General features: G+C 38.7%; 1 protein-coding gene across 1 annotated transcript in view; it reads right to left on the bottom strand.

Moving 5' to 3' along the window:
* LOC114650158 (protein diaphanous homolog 3-like) overlaps positions 1-15,338 on the bottom strand; it is a 1,033,571-nt gene that overhangs the window by 137,392 nt on the left and 880,841 nt on the right. The window contains exons 26-27 of the mRNA XM_051925675.1: positions 10,226-10,321; positions 9,712-9,771 (exon numbers count right to left, since the gene is read on the bottom strand). Coding sequence (XP_051781635.1) covers positions 9,712-9,771; positions 10,226-10,321 — 156 coding nt within the window. The remainder of the gene's footprint in view (positions 1-9,711; positions 9,772-10,225; positions 10,322-15,338) is intronic.

Below are 15,338 nucleotides of genomic sequence, written 5' to 3'. Positions count from 1 at the left end.
GGAAGAACATAACTGCCAGTACTATGTTTTGAAGGCTTCTTAAATGATTGGGGTCCCCATTTAAAATCTGCAGATTTTAATGTATATGTAAAGAATTTTGGAGGGTGGTGAAGAAGAGGGTGTGGTACTTCTGTTCAAAGAAAGTGGACGTACATGTAAATGTAAGTGATTTCAGAGGTCAGAGATGGGGGTCCCCTTTCAAAGTTCATAGATGCAAGTGTATATTGCAAAGGGATAGCTCATGGGGGACCCATTAAGTTTAAACTGACACCATGTATCTCTCTTATCCTGGATCCAAGAATGAAACTTCTGCCTTTACTTCTCTCTTCCCACCCTTTTGCTTCTGGCAAAGCAACAGCAGCACTCAAGACCACAGCGTCTGGCACTGGCACTCAAGCCATGGTTTTTGCCAACAAATGAGCTTTGTGTCTTCCTTGTGCTTTCCAAAATTTGTCTTTTCCATTTCACACCTCACTGTACATGGCAAACGTGCTTATGTCTGACTCCAGGACGCCACCTCTTCTTCAGTCGACTGTCCACCCTATTGGCTAGTGCTGCAATCAATCAGTTCTGCTGCGTCCTTGGTTTGCATAAAGCCCCCTATCAGCACCACACAGAGCATGGAAGTTAACAGAATACTAATACATATCACAAATAAAAAATGTATGAACAAATGAAAAAAAACACATGACTAATTTTCTTTTTCTTTTAATGTCACCAATTTTCAATCAAATCAGTCAAAGTATTTTTGAGATTTTAGGGTATTTAGTTTTTATATTGTAGGGTTTTTTTTTACCCCTAAAAAAGTGATATATCAAAATGTTCACTGCACTACATGTATACTCCTGCCAAATTTCAGCTTTTTAACTAGACGGAATATAGTTTTTGTTGATGGGTCAGTGAACTTTGTATTATACTGTATGATTAAATTAACAAAGAGATTATTAAGCAGGCATGACTGAACACTAAATGAAGCAGCTTGAATTAGTTTTAATTAATTAATTTTAATCATTACAGACCCCAGTAGATTACAAGATGCACAAAAGATAAGAATATAGCAATGCCTGCAGCATTTTGGGGAAGTTCTTCATAGAGCGTACAGTTATGGACATAATACATTTTGAAACAAAGCAAACTGATAAGCCTCTCTGAACACACATAATGTATTTTCATTTTTAAAATGTTCAGATAATTCTTTTCTCCTTATGAGCTCATCCTTCCATTACAGCGTCATGAGAAACTGGACTCCATTCCAGAAACCAAACCTTGAAAGTATGCCAGTCCAACACAGGTCACACTCACAAACGTTTTTTCACTCACACACACTTACTTCCCCTGAGTGAAGCAGCTTAGGCCCTGGCCACATGGGCGTTCAAACTTTGTTTAAGTTGATGCATTCTGAGCGACATAGGCATTTAAGTTGCGTTTTGAAGTGGTGCTTAATGGACTTCAATATGACGTTACATTTGCTTTTGTTTGCCTCTGGTAAATGGCAACCTGTAGCCCAGATTGTAGTTCTGTGTGTTTTTTTTTGTGTGTCGGGGACAGTTATCAGGCAGTTCACAGTGTTTTTAGCCTGTGGGGTTTGAGGTTCATCCTTCATTGGATTCACAAAATATGGATCATTTGGCTTTATTAGACCTGAATCTTGACTTCCTTGTGTTAAAAATCCTCCTGATACGGCAACATAGGCAGAGAAAACATTGCAGCTGCTTACTGGGTTTACCGTCTGATGGTACAGTGTGTGAAGAAAGGAAGCTTTTGTGTATTCTTTGAAGATATGGAACGATTTCCTCATAAATTCTTCAAATAATGTTGGATGTCAGTTTTGAGTTTTGATTACCTGCTGGAACTGGTACACCACCACCAGTGTTAGCCCTGAAGAGAGGCTACCTGTCATCTTGAATTAAGCAAATATACAAACAGTACTCGTATATGCACTCACCCACTGGCATTATCTAACCAAATGCAAGTGGTGAAAGCCCATGTGGACAGTCTGATTCACTGCAATGAGCAGAAAAATGCTCAGCATACAATCCGCGTTCACCTGATGCTACAGATGGCAGAAAAGCGCTCAGTTCGGATGTCCGTGAAGACAGGGCCTAAAAGACATCATTTGACAACTGGGGTGTCTTATGTTTGTGGGAGGAATCCACAGTTGTCTAGGAAACCCACATGAAGATAATCTTTGGTTTCCCTTCCATAGTCAGGGTAGTGATATCTACATCCTCAGAAGTTCTTACCTTTGACCTGAATTTAAGTGTAAACAACTGGTAAACTGGTTTTTAGTTACAACACAACACCTAAGACAATTCAGCATTTTTGACAAATATTGTTACTTGCTAAAGAGCACAAACATCAAATGATCCTTTTCAGATGTGGACAAAGTTTCCAGAACAAAATGTTATCCCTCAAGCTTTATAATTGACAGCAAACACACAAAATGAAAGTGGAGGATGAAGCAAAAGAAAATGACAAGCTGAAAGGAAAAGACAACTAAATGTTGTGCATCATCTGACAGATTAAGTACATACAACTTAGACATGTATCCATTCATCCTTTTCTTTCACACTTGGTATCATTTTAGTTTGAAGGTACAATACAGCAGCATCAGGTATAAGGCAAGTATCATCCCTGGACAAGGTGCAAGTCCACAGAAAAGCACATTCATTCACATACCTATGTCCACTCATACTGAGACAATTTAGGGTTGCTGGTTACAGTACCACGTATGTCTATGGGATGTGTGAGGAAAATTAGTGTGTTTAGGGAAAAGTGCTGTGGAACTTGGCCCGGACACAGACAGGCAAACATGTTAATTTCACCACCACACGTTTATTAATACTAATATTTACAAAGTTCAAGTGCCACAAACCCCAATCTTCCTCAAAGTCCAGGCCAACCACTCTGCCTCTTCGGACCGCCTCCTTCTCTCTTTCTTGCACCTTGTCCTGCTTCCACCCGACTCCAGCCTCGAATGAAGGGAGGCAGCCCCTTTTACTCGTACCCGGATGTGTTCCAGGTGTGCACTGGCAATCCCTCGGACACGCCCCAGTGTGGCGGAAGTGCTGGCTGTCCTCCCGGAAGCATTCCGGGTGTTCCCTCTCTTCTTCCCCCCAGCACTTCCTGGTGTGGCGGAAGTACTGGGGTCCAGGGTCCTTCAGGCAGGGGGACGCCCCCTGGCGGTGACCACGGGCCCCTACAGGGTTGGGCTTCCAAGCCCTGTACCCGTGGTCCCCAATACAACCAGGGCGGATGCCCCCTTGCGGTCTGGAGGAGGAATTAGCCCTCCTCCTGTCTTCCTGGGTGTCCTGGCTGGGCATGAGCCCCGTCCGGGTGCCACAGTGCATATTATGTGAATGTGAAAACTCGACACATATATTGACAAAATTGGGATATGAGGAAGCAACACTAACCACTGCAACCCAATTCTGCCTGAAATTTCAACAAGTAAAGAAAATGCATTTAGAGCCTACATAAATGAATGAAACAATAGCATTTTTTTTCTCCAAAAACTAGTTGATTTAGTAGCTCAAACAAATCTTACTATTCCAAAAGGGGCAATATTTAAATCAGTAACTGTCCATTATGCCACCAATCAAGGGAAAAAGGCTGTTTACATGGTGTTTGTCCAATTTTGTACTTTTTCTCATCAGTACTAATCTAACTGGTAAATGTATTAGCTTGTAATCATTTTGAAATGTTGCATAATTCAGTCACACAGATCTGAAGAAAAGAAAGCCCTTTCAGTCATTTAAGGTGTGTTTTCCAAATATGAGACAAGTGCTCCATGGTGCTTTACTCTTAAAGAGTTAAACTCTTGTTAACAAATGTCAAAGTTTGAGGTAGAGGACTAAACAACAAATACTAAACAAAAATAGGACACCTGGAGGATAGCTTTCCTTGCACATTCCACAGCAACAAATTAAGAATTTCAATAACCATTTTACAACCAAGTTTAAAATTCAAGAGTGATATTTGCTATAAACACTCACGCTTGACGAAAACATGGAAACTTCCCACATGAGCTGCTTTGCCATCTTCTACTGGCAAATGTTTGGCAGGACCTTATTTTATTAATGATGATTTATAAGTCATTTATTCATTTCATACAGCTTAAAGATGGCAAAACATTAGTTTAGGAATATTTAAGCATGCTCAGTTAAAGAATATGCACATTATACATGAAGTGAGAAATAATTTGTAAAAGTGTTGAATTTAATTAACAGTAAAACAAAATTACACAAACATAAAGATGAAGCATATTCAGTTTGTTCTTTTTAGAGGAAATAAAGATTCTGCAAACTACAGGAAATGGTTCTGACATTTATACCGCTACTTGAATGTGTTTTGTTTACTAATTATTCACATTATACAATTGTTTTATTGGAAGTTAAGCATTCTGTAATTTATCTTAAAGGAACACTTATAGTGTATGTTCAAACTGTTTGATGCTTAGTAAAATCATACAGCATAATCACCAAGGCAGCAGAGTGAAAACTAAGTGCAGTAATTTCTTGGATATTCTGATTTTCTTCCTTCATCCCAAAGACGTGCTCTCGAAATTTAAGGAGTGATTGTGGGACTCTGTCCTGTTATGGACTGGCTACCCACACCATGCACCAAAGATTGGCAAATGGATTACTGGATAAGCTATTACAGTCACCAGACCATCTGCAGTTCACTGTCCCGTAAAAGGCCAAACATTTCTGCGTGGGTGTTTCTCCTGGTACTCTGCTTTCCACCCACATTCCCCAGAGACAAGTTAGATATGCTGATTGGTGATTCTAAACTGGCCCTGTCAGCCAACACACAGGCACACGATCCAGGGACGGTTCTTGCCTTGTGTTCAGTGTGGCCTGGATAGGCTCCAGCTGCCAAAGACCCTGAACTGGATTAAAGCGGGTTTGAGAATGTTATGTTAAACACATTTATTTTTTTAGCTCTGCAAATGTTAGAACACCAATATGAATACCATGGCTTTTAACTTTTTTTTTCCCCAATACAAGTACAGTAATAAAAAGAAAATAACAACGGCTATGAAGTGGATGAAGCGGGTTTGGAAATGTTATATTATGATCAAAACAAAAAAAAAAAAAACAACAACAACAAAGAGCTTGCCTGACGGACTGAAACCTATTGAAATGAAGGCTGCCAGAAACACAAAAGTAAGACCAGGGCCTGCTGAACACTTTCCTGGACAATTTTACATGGTCATTACTCCCAAACAGACAGACTTAAGCATACCCTTGCAATAAGGGGTTGGTCATTTTTAAAGTTGGAAGATGAAGGCAGGGTTTGTTCAGAGTGATTATTTGATTCAAGCTCAATTTCTAAACCAAGCAGCCTTATGATATGCTAAGTTCACCTTTATTCCATTCTTAAACACAATCCATTCATGAGCTGCATTTATTAAGCACTAAAACTGATTTAAAACAACATTCTGTACACTCAAGAAAACAAGAGCAAATTCAATAGTACCTAAAATATCAACCTTCACCGCTATTAAAGTATCAGAGAAAACTGCAAATTTCTACCCCTGTTTTGGCATTCAGCCCTTGCAACTTGCACAGTGTCTTAAGTATTATTACTGTCAGCTTATAACTTTAAAAACTGTATGTTTATTTGAACTCTCTGGAATGTGACATTTTTATGATGAATACATAAACCGGAAGGTGAAACAATATTTATGAAAAGTCATTACAATTCACATTAATTTGTAGACTAACCATTGGGCAGAGTGTTGTTATCAGTTTATACAGACTGACCATTGGGCAGATTTTTGTGTTTTGCATGCTTCACGACACTGTGGAGGCAGTGCTTCAGCATCATATAGATAAACAGTCTATATTGCAATGCCTCAATTAATAAATATGAGAGTAAATAGTGGAGGAGTAAGGAAGCATATCTCTTTGTAGCAGAAGAAATTAATAAAACAATCACAAAATGCCACAACATGCAAAACTAGGACACCGCTTAGAACAGTGTTAATGCTAACAGACTGTGGTCTCACCTGATAAGACATGCTGTCTGCTAACATTAGTGCAGAGAAGGACCTTCTTTCTTCTTTGCAAAGTTTAGATCAATGTGTTTTGCAAAAGAATGTGACTGAAACAACATCCAATGGAGGATTCCTTCAGCACAACAGCATGCTTAATGTAAAGGTCACTATTTACAACATTGAGCTGATTACCTTGCCAGAAATGAAATAGGCATAACAAAGCTAGTGTTTTTTCATACGCCTGCATTTAGTTATAACATGTTAAAAAGGGCATTTTTATTAATAAACATACCATTTTAACTCAGTGATTTTGGTACAAATGATACATCACCCATATTTAGTTTGTGCTATTTAAAACAGCAGGTATGCCATTTTGATTTTAGGATGTTATCAATTATATTTGTAATGGGGTGATATCACCCAGCCTTTCTAAAAACAAAACAGGGACTTTTTTGCTTATTCCATTCAAAGTAGATTTCCACCTGCTTGACCCTCGGAGATGATTATTAATATAGACTAGTGTGGTACACTAGTATACAGTGTATACAGTGGTGAGCGCTGCTGCCTCGCAGCTCCAGAATGCGGCCCAGTGGCCACTGCCTTAACAGGGTCTCTGTGTGTTTGTGTGCATTTTTCATAGGCTGGTTCATGAATAGTTTCTTGTTAGTCAGGCTTCTTTGGTTCTTCGCACTCTGCATTTCCACCCACATCCCAGTGACATACACGTATGGGTTAAGAGGTCATTTGTAAATTGACTCAGTGTGTCTAAGTGTGTTCTACAATGAGACTTGTGGCTTGTCAAAAGTTGGTTTCTGCTTTGGCTCCTACTAGAGGGAAAAGCTCAGAAGTACAGAAAAAGAAAACACAATCACCAAAATATGCATCTTAGCTAATCATTGACCTTTGATGAGCACATTTTTATAGATAACCTTTAATTTGTGGCAATCCCTATTGACAGCCTTCTACCGATGTACTGTAAACGAACAAAGCGAAAAATTTTAAAGGACAAAAAGGCTAGTATAGCATGCAGCTTTACCTGGTAACCGAGTCCTTGAAACACAAAGTAAATCAGTATTCTTTTGTGAATGAGTAATTTGGTCATGAGAAAGGTGATTATTTGTTGTTACTATCAACAAATACAAAAAAGTACATTATGTAAAAAAAATAATTTCCAGCCACATCTGTTCTGGACAGAAAAGTTTATGATCCTGGACCCTTTTATTTAGCTAATTGACAATTTTCAAAGTGCTCCACACCTCAGTGCCATCAGGAAGCCAATAATTAAATAATACAAATACCGAGTAAACATCTGACTTATTAATATTCTGTTTCAAGGAGAAAATAATGTTGCAGTCGTAGTGGGGCATTATGGTCAGGAGGGCTAATGCAACATCCTTAATGGCCTATCTCAGTTAATCTCCACTTCGCTGCATAGGAAGAAGATACCTTTCTGGAGACCTCATGCTCAGGCAGAGAGCCTGGTATTATAACTGAATTAGGGTTCAAGCTGGCAACTCAAAGAGCACAACATATGATTACCTCACAGCCTCAATTAGTGTCATAAAACTCAATTTAATTTGCTCTTCTATAACACTCTTCAATGAATGCCCACAAATATATAACAGTAAGTTCATTAATGATGCACTACTTATGTACATAACAACACAAATAAAGTTAAAAAAACAGCAAAACATGCTTGAATTACAGTTATTAATATACTGTAAACAGGTCATGGCATTACAAAGTTCATGTTAACATCATAACTAAGATATAGCCAGTTGGCAACACGTATAGAATGGGTAGTCAAGTGAACTTTGGCTGGGAAACAATGAGGGAATTTGGCTTACCAACAGAAAAGAATTAAGAGGGTCACGGACACAAGTAGATACCCATTAATGGCTAGGTTTCTATCGTGCATTTGAGTTGGTGCTTGCTCTCTCTAGGATTAGCACACGCAAGAAAACAACTATTGACACTTTAGAATAGGGGCTACCTATTAGTCAGTAGCATCTATTACTGCTATGTACCAAGATCTTAACAGACTTTCAGTCTGGTGTTAAAAGAGCACCAAAGACAACATACTGGAAGAGGAGCTCATTTAAAGTACTGGCAGTGCTTTCGCAAGTGTTAATAAAACTAACAAATAATCAATTACAACACGTTACAATTGGGACTACCAACGATTCAACTGTTATTTACTTTTTGGCATGTAACAAAACTTTAACCATGGCTTTGCTTATGTTGCATAGCAATATGTGACTAATAAATGCACTACAGCAGCTCTACACAGCACCTATTCATAAGTGGTCTAAAACATTTTTGAGTCACTGCATGGTCAACTTTGTCTTAAGGCATCAGATTCTCTAAGGTCTGCTTTACATTCACACATACTAGGATGCCATTCACTGCTTTTTCATTTTGATACAGTCAATAACTTTCAAGAATAGCAACATGAGTGCACAACCATAAACACAATGACCTACCTTGGAATATAACATTAGATTGAGCCCAATGGCTGTTAGGCAGAAAGGAGAAAACCTGTAGCAGTGCAAAAGAAAGCTGCAGATTGAGGAGTTAGTAAACAATAGCATGAAGAAGCCTGAACTGCCCTAGAAGCGCCCCCCGACTGCAGCCTACTTGGTCCCATGAGATCGGACTGGCAATCCCTTAATGCACTCTGCCCTTTATTTGTATTTGCTGATAGACAGTCAACGTATCCTAACTAGATAGAAGACAGCTTTGAAGGTGTTATGACAAATGATGAATTATGTAACTGCTGAGTCGCCCATCCCCCCCCCCCCTTTTTGTTGAACTATTTGAGACAGAGAAAAAAAAAAAAAAACAGGGAGAGAATCCGTTTGTCAATGATCTCCCCTGTGGTAGAAACAAAGGTATTTTTCTAAGAACACAAATGAATTTGACATTCACTGCATGTAGAATTATGAAGACTATAGCCTGTCCTTTATTGTGTTTGAATAAAAAGCAAAGGTTAAAGAAACCCAAAACTAGGTGTGAAAAATAGCTCACTAAAATGGAACTGAGACTTATTTATCTCTGGCTCCAAACAGCTCAATATTTTGCCTTTTGCTGAGAAGCAGCAGCAAGTCCATTTTAATACAATCAGTTCCTCATACTCTTTGTGACCCAGAAGACATGGGAATAATATATCTAGAGTTATGTAGCAATTTGCTATACATTTCCTAAGTAAATGGCTCTACATTTTCTTTTTCAAGTGCAATTATAATTCTGTAACTCTCTGGAAGTACCTAACCTGCTGAATCATTCTATTTAAAAGGAGACGAGTTGTCAATATGGCTTGCTACACATTGATGTTAATCATCTGCTGTATGAAATTCGCATTCTGTAGCACATGCTGATGCACGACACTTGAAAAGTAAATTATTCCCCAGATGATGATAATATGTACAGGCAACTGCTGTCAGCTTTGGGGTTATCTGGATTTATGCAGCACACTCCATGAGCGGAAAAATAAAACACCTTTCATTTCATATAGAGGAGTGCAAATTAAGACCTCCATTTGGGAGTTAACAATCATTTCAGAAGGGCAAAGTACATTCGGTGCATAGGTAAAGTGAAAAAAAAATTAAGGAGAAAGAATGGGAAAGCGTCTGAAGAAATGAAAATAAAAAAAGTCAGCTCGGGTAGGATTAGAGAATATGCAAACAAGCTTGTTTAAAATAGATCTTTACCATGGTTACAAGACTTCAAAATGGGCCGCTGCGAACCTGGGCTAAGACTTTGACGGACATCTGCAAAAACCATGAAACAGAACAGTCATGGTGAGTGGTCAAGGATGAAAGAATTCACAAATTTAACTTTGGATCAACTATTTTTTTTAGGAAACCACCCTCTGTTCACAGTGAAAGATTGAGTTCCATAGTGACATTTTGGCTTCCCTAATTAATACAAAAACTTAGCAATACATTAATACAAAACATAGCATGATAAACTGCCCATGCTTCTGTGGGAAAGCCTCTCTATTATAACCATGCAGTCCTGACTTCAGTAAACTGATTCACAAACTGGTACTGACATCAGCCAACTGGAATAAACATCTTTTTGACATCTGTCATCATCAAGAAAAGATGACCCCAGTGCTACCCCCCCCCCCCCCCCCCCCCTTTAAGTACTTGAATCATTATGTAACTATTCCTATTTGTAACAAAGGAAGTGCAGGAAAAACTCCCAAGGTATGGCATTCACCTTTAGGCCTGGGCGCCCGTTTTCTTCTGTCTCTGAATGCAGCACCTGACTGCAGGGCCTCCAGCAGGCTATCCATCACTCCGGTCTCATCATTCTCTGTGGGGGGAAAAAAAAGAGAGAGTGAGAGATTGGGGGAATTCTATCAGGCCCCAGGGTTGCCATGGCAATGTCAGAGAATACGCAAGTCTAAAGAAGGCTACTATGTCATGACTAAAACCGGCAATTTTTAAACTAGACAAGCTTTTAACTTGCTCATAAATCAGTTTTACTTTTACTGAGATCTGTCTTGTTCACTCCCGATTCGCTGCAGGTCCAATAAAAGAAGACCAGAGTTCAATTGATTCCCTTCAGGCCACTGCCTTTTATAGAGCAAATGAACAATAGCTCTGGGCAGAATGGACTTCCAATCACATCACCATGCTGGCATTAGAATCCTTAATAGTGCTGAGAAGTCACCCATAAATCAGCATGTCCCCATATTGAAAAGACTGGTTGTCTTTACAAATATTGGATTAGATAAAATGAGTAATATTAGTACAGTATTATTAGAGAAAGCAAAACATGGCAGGTTATGGCGTAAGAATCATAAACTACAGACCACTGCATGCAAGTGGCATGCAAAAGAGGTTTATGCAGCCACAGGCAAAATCCCCGTGTATGAACATAAAAAAACATATTAGCTTAACATTTTTTTTTATTTTCCACAAGACTTGGTGTTTTGTTATAGAGCATTGATGAAATTTAAATAAGAGAATGAGAAACATGATGTGCCGCAATGAAGGTTAGCTGACTTAATCAAATAAGGACAAACAATTTGCATTTAATGGACTGAGATAAATTTAAACAGAAATATAACAAAAGGGAAAGAAAAAAAAACCCAAAAAAACAAATCACACCACTGAAAAAGGAAATGGGAAAAAAAGTAAGTTTACGCTGAGACAACAGTGTATTTTAGGGGTAACATTTGATCTGTTTTCAATTACATTTTAGAAAGATCGTCTGTTTTGAAAAACCTTCTAATGAGGAGTTACGGGTGCAAAAGCCTACATATTTTGAGAATTAATTGTGCGTCGTCACTAAGAGGGAGACATAGGCAACGGCAGCACGCCAAACTTTAAAGTGCAGTTTGTAAAATTTAGCAGTTCGCTGCCAGATAGAAAACAGCAGTGATCTGCGCATCTTGAGAAGGCAGCACTGAAGGGTTGCATGAAAGGAAGTGAAAAGCTAAACTACTCTCTGCGAAAGCTAAAACGTTACAAGAACAATGGTTTGTCTATCTGGGGGAGAAAAAGATAGAAAAAGTACGGTTTTCAAACTTGCTTCTGAAGTTCACCCCAGTTTTGACTGTCATTCCTACCTTGCTTTACTTTTCCTAACAGATATCCATGGTCACTTTTATTTATATCAAGTCTGCACACTCTGCATCTGTGAGTATTTTTTTTTATTATTGGATAGGCAGAATGGGTGAATGCAGAGAAAACTTTCAGACAGAAACTTTTTAAAGACATGAATAAAATACATTTTATGTTAAAAATAAATATTCATAAAACTGACAACTGGAGTGTAGCACAGTTAATTTACCACACATTTAGAAAGCAGCATGATCTTGTTAAAGACAATCAGGACTGATGAACGGCAGCAAGGCAATCCATGTAGACTGCAGGTCAGCAGGGTGGAGCAATGCAGGAATGGAGAGAACCATCACTCATGGGCTTTGAAGTCTGCAATCTACCAGCTCTCTTTTGTTTTACATGATGATAAGAGAATTTACCCTTTTATCTGAGATGAATGTACGGTATATTCTTCTTCTGAATTAATTAATTGTATATATTAAAACAAACATGTACAGACAAATATACCTCAAAAAACAAAACAGTACATCTTTATGATTAATGATCTAAAAGACACTGCAATGCTTACTGAAAGGATAAAAGCATACACAGCCTTTATACATTTATTAGCCTTGATGCACATCGTGACTTTGCTAAGTAGCCTGATTCTAAGCCAACACTGCTAATCAACCACAAGCGCAGTGACCACACACTTTGAAGGTCAGCTTTGTTTAATCTTTCCACACTCATTATATTCTTGTTTATTTTATTTCAGGGATTCATCCTTCTCCATCTTCTTTAAAGAAAAAAAAGGAAACATGGTCATATTTTGACGATAATCAGTAAGTGAAGTGGCTGCTCATACTATGAGTCAAAATTTTCAAACATTTTTCAGTAAATGTAGGCGGGTGCTGGCATTGAAAACCAACCTTAAGAAGCCTAAACCATGAAACAGAGCAGCATTCAGGTGTAGGCTGTTATTTTACAATGCTTTGCTTATTAACAGAAAAAATGCTCACAGATATTAAAGATAATTTGAAATAAAACAAAAGGAACTCTCACACATTGATTAGTATTGCTGCCACAGAGCTGCATGGTTCTTGTCTGATCACTGTCTGGAGTTCACAATTCTCTCCATGATTACATGGATTTTCTTTGGATTGTCCCAAAATGTGTGTAAATTATCACAAACAGCAAATTAAAACTGCTATGGTATGAGTGAAACTGGATGTATATTCATGTGTGTGTGTCTTGTAATGGACTGGTGCCACATTCAGGATTGTTTTGTTTCTGTCAGAACAGTTCTGGTTTGTTCCTGATACTGCTATGGTAGGCAAACTTGTGTTACAAGTGCAAAAAATTGGTCTCAAAATGAAAAAAAATGGCACGTTTTCTTTCATTAATGTTAAGTAATTTGTTCAGAAGAGAATTAATATGAACACTAAATCATTGTTATGCAAATTTATAGTACAGAAAATAATTAAAAAGAAAAGCAAAAAAAAAAAACAAACTGGGCCCCAGCTAGGCAGTCAGTCTCCCAGGACATTTAAACATGGCTTCTAAGTAGAGGTTGCATATTCTTCTTTTGTTTGGCTTTCTCCAAAGAATTTGGTCAAACAAACTGATAACACAAGTGGAACAGTCTGTCAGAATGGTACATGGGCCAACGTACCCAGTAATGAGGAGAGTGATGTCAGGGAAGGCAGGGCATCTAAAGTAAAACTGATGCTATGTATCTATTAGTTTTTCTTTTAATATATATTTCAAACTGAAGGATTACAACCCTGGCCAGGGTTGGTTGCTGTCTTGCACTTAATGCCACGAGAAGAGGCTCCAGCCCCTGCAAAAAGTTGGACTAACAAGCTGAAATACTGGTAGATGGATGGGTAGTTGTTTTTAAACAATACAATGATTTTAGTTTTAGTTCCTTTTTCTTAAAGAAGAGTTCGCCAAAGCTGCCTTTGTCATACCTTGTAGTGAATATACATAACAGACAGACATATTTGCACTTCGAATGACTTTATCCATAAAATACAGAAGAGATGAACTGGAGAGGATTGTGTGAAATAAGGTGGGCCTCATTCTGACAAGAAAGAAAGAGTAGCACAGATTTTTGGAGTCTGACTTTCCTGGAATGTGAATGCTCATAAACAGAAGACAGAATAGCAGGAAATTTGAGAGGGTCAGTCCTAGATAACTCCAAAAACATTTCCTTTAAGCGCAATATTACAAATTATGACTGAAATCTGTCCAACACACAATTAACTCTTTCTTGCTACAAGAATCATTGAAAAGAGAAAATCATTGACATTTTAGCACAATATCATTCATTATACCTGACATTTTCCTTCACTTTCACAAAGTTAACTGTGACCTTTTTCACTCAAGCTACTTAATAATTCAGACAGCCTCCTAATGAACTACAGAGAGAGACAGCTTTAAAAATAATATGCAAACAAGCTAAAAAGTCTAGTTTAACTAGGAAAGTACAGCAGGAAAATTATTTGCTTTACATTATTTCTTCAGAAAAAGTTCATCTTGTTTTTTGCCACATGAAGAAACCATTTCATTTACTTTAATGTTGTTGCAGCATTCACGTGAAGCACTCCTGCTATATTAATGCACAAGCAAGAATAATGAGGACTCTGATTTCGGATTGGTGGTATCTGCAATGTTGAAAAACATCACAGACAGATTGTTTCAGAAAATGAAATCAGAGAATGTGCTTCAAAAAATAGTAAATGCATTTTAATCATTTTTGAAGTGATCCGGTATGAATTTTCAGCTACCATGACAATCACCTTGACAAATTAAACCTAAATTTTAGAGAAATTATCCCAGGATTCTATTTGATGAACCCTGGAGTCATTCTGCAGCTAGAACCATGTTGCAGTTAAAACTTCATTTTGGAATGTTGGTCTTCTCATTTATGTCATCAGTAAATCATCCTTTAAGCTCTTGACTAGTAATATAGTCTACTCCAAAATGCCAGAATAAGCTGGCCTCCTTACTGTAACAAAGCTCCATTAGCACAAGTTAAGACAAACACTTATCCAGCAATGGTCCTTCGACTCCCTTGCATTCATGTGTGAGGCTGTGATAAAGTGAGGTCCATGGCTGATCGGCATCTTTTAAAATAAATAATCGCCGTATCCGTGTCTTGGTAGGAGGGGGCATGGTAGCATGGTGCGATGTGGGAGCAGACAACCCTACACTAAGTGCACAGGCATAGAATCGTCAGGGACCCTAATTGGCGGCGGGAGCTGCTAATTGACACAGCTGTGCCATGTCCCCATTTTAAAAGGGGAAGCACGAGTGTGAGGAGGAGAATCGGGAAGAATCAAGAAAAGACAGAAGTTAAATGGATAAAGAAAGAGGGGGGCAGGAGGTAGAAGGAGCTGGTGTGAGCAAGCTAAGGAAAGCAGGAAGGCAGCTGGGAAGTAAGAGCCTCTTTGAGTGGAGTGAGACGCTGACGCCCGGGGCTGAAGGAGTGATCGCTCTGGCTGAGCAACTTGGGGAGCCACATCGATGTGCATTAAAGGAGAGACTTGCTGTATAAGACCAAGAAGGCAGCAAGGAGGCATGGGAGGAGAGCCCCAGCATGAGTGACCTAGCTGTTTGGGACCCAAGTCTTGGTCTGGCGAGGGAGCCTTTGTGTAACTATGGGACGGCAGGCAACTGAACCTGAAGGAAGGTCAGCTGCAAGAGCAACTCCTCTGCTGCAAAGCCTGTACAGGATAAGCAGAGGAGCTGCCAGTTAAAAGAGGAATGCAAAGGGCTTT

The sequence above is a fragment of the Erpetoichthys calabaricus genome, chromosome 4 (genome assembly GCF_900747795.2).
Source record: "Erpetoichthys calabaricus chromosome 4, fErpCal1.3, whole genome shotgun sequence".
NCBI lineage: Eukaryota > Metazoa > Chordata > Cladistia > Polypteriformes > Polypteridae > Erpetoichthys > Erpetoichthys calabaricus.
Note: the sequence above shows the minus strand (reverse complement) of the source record. Positions and strands in the feature narration are given on the sequence as shown.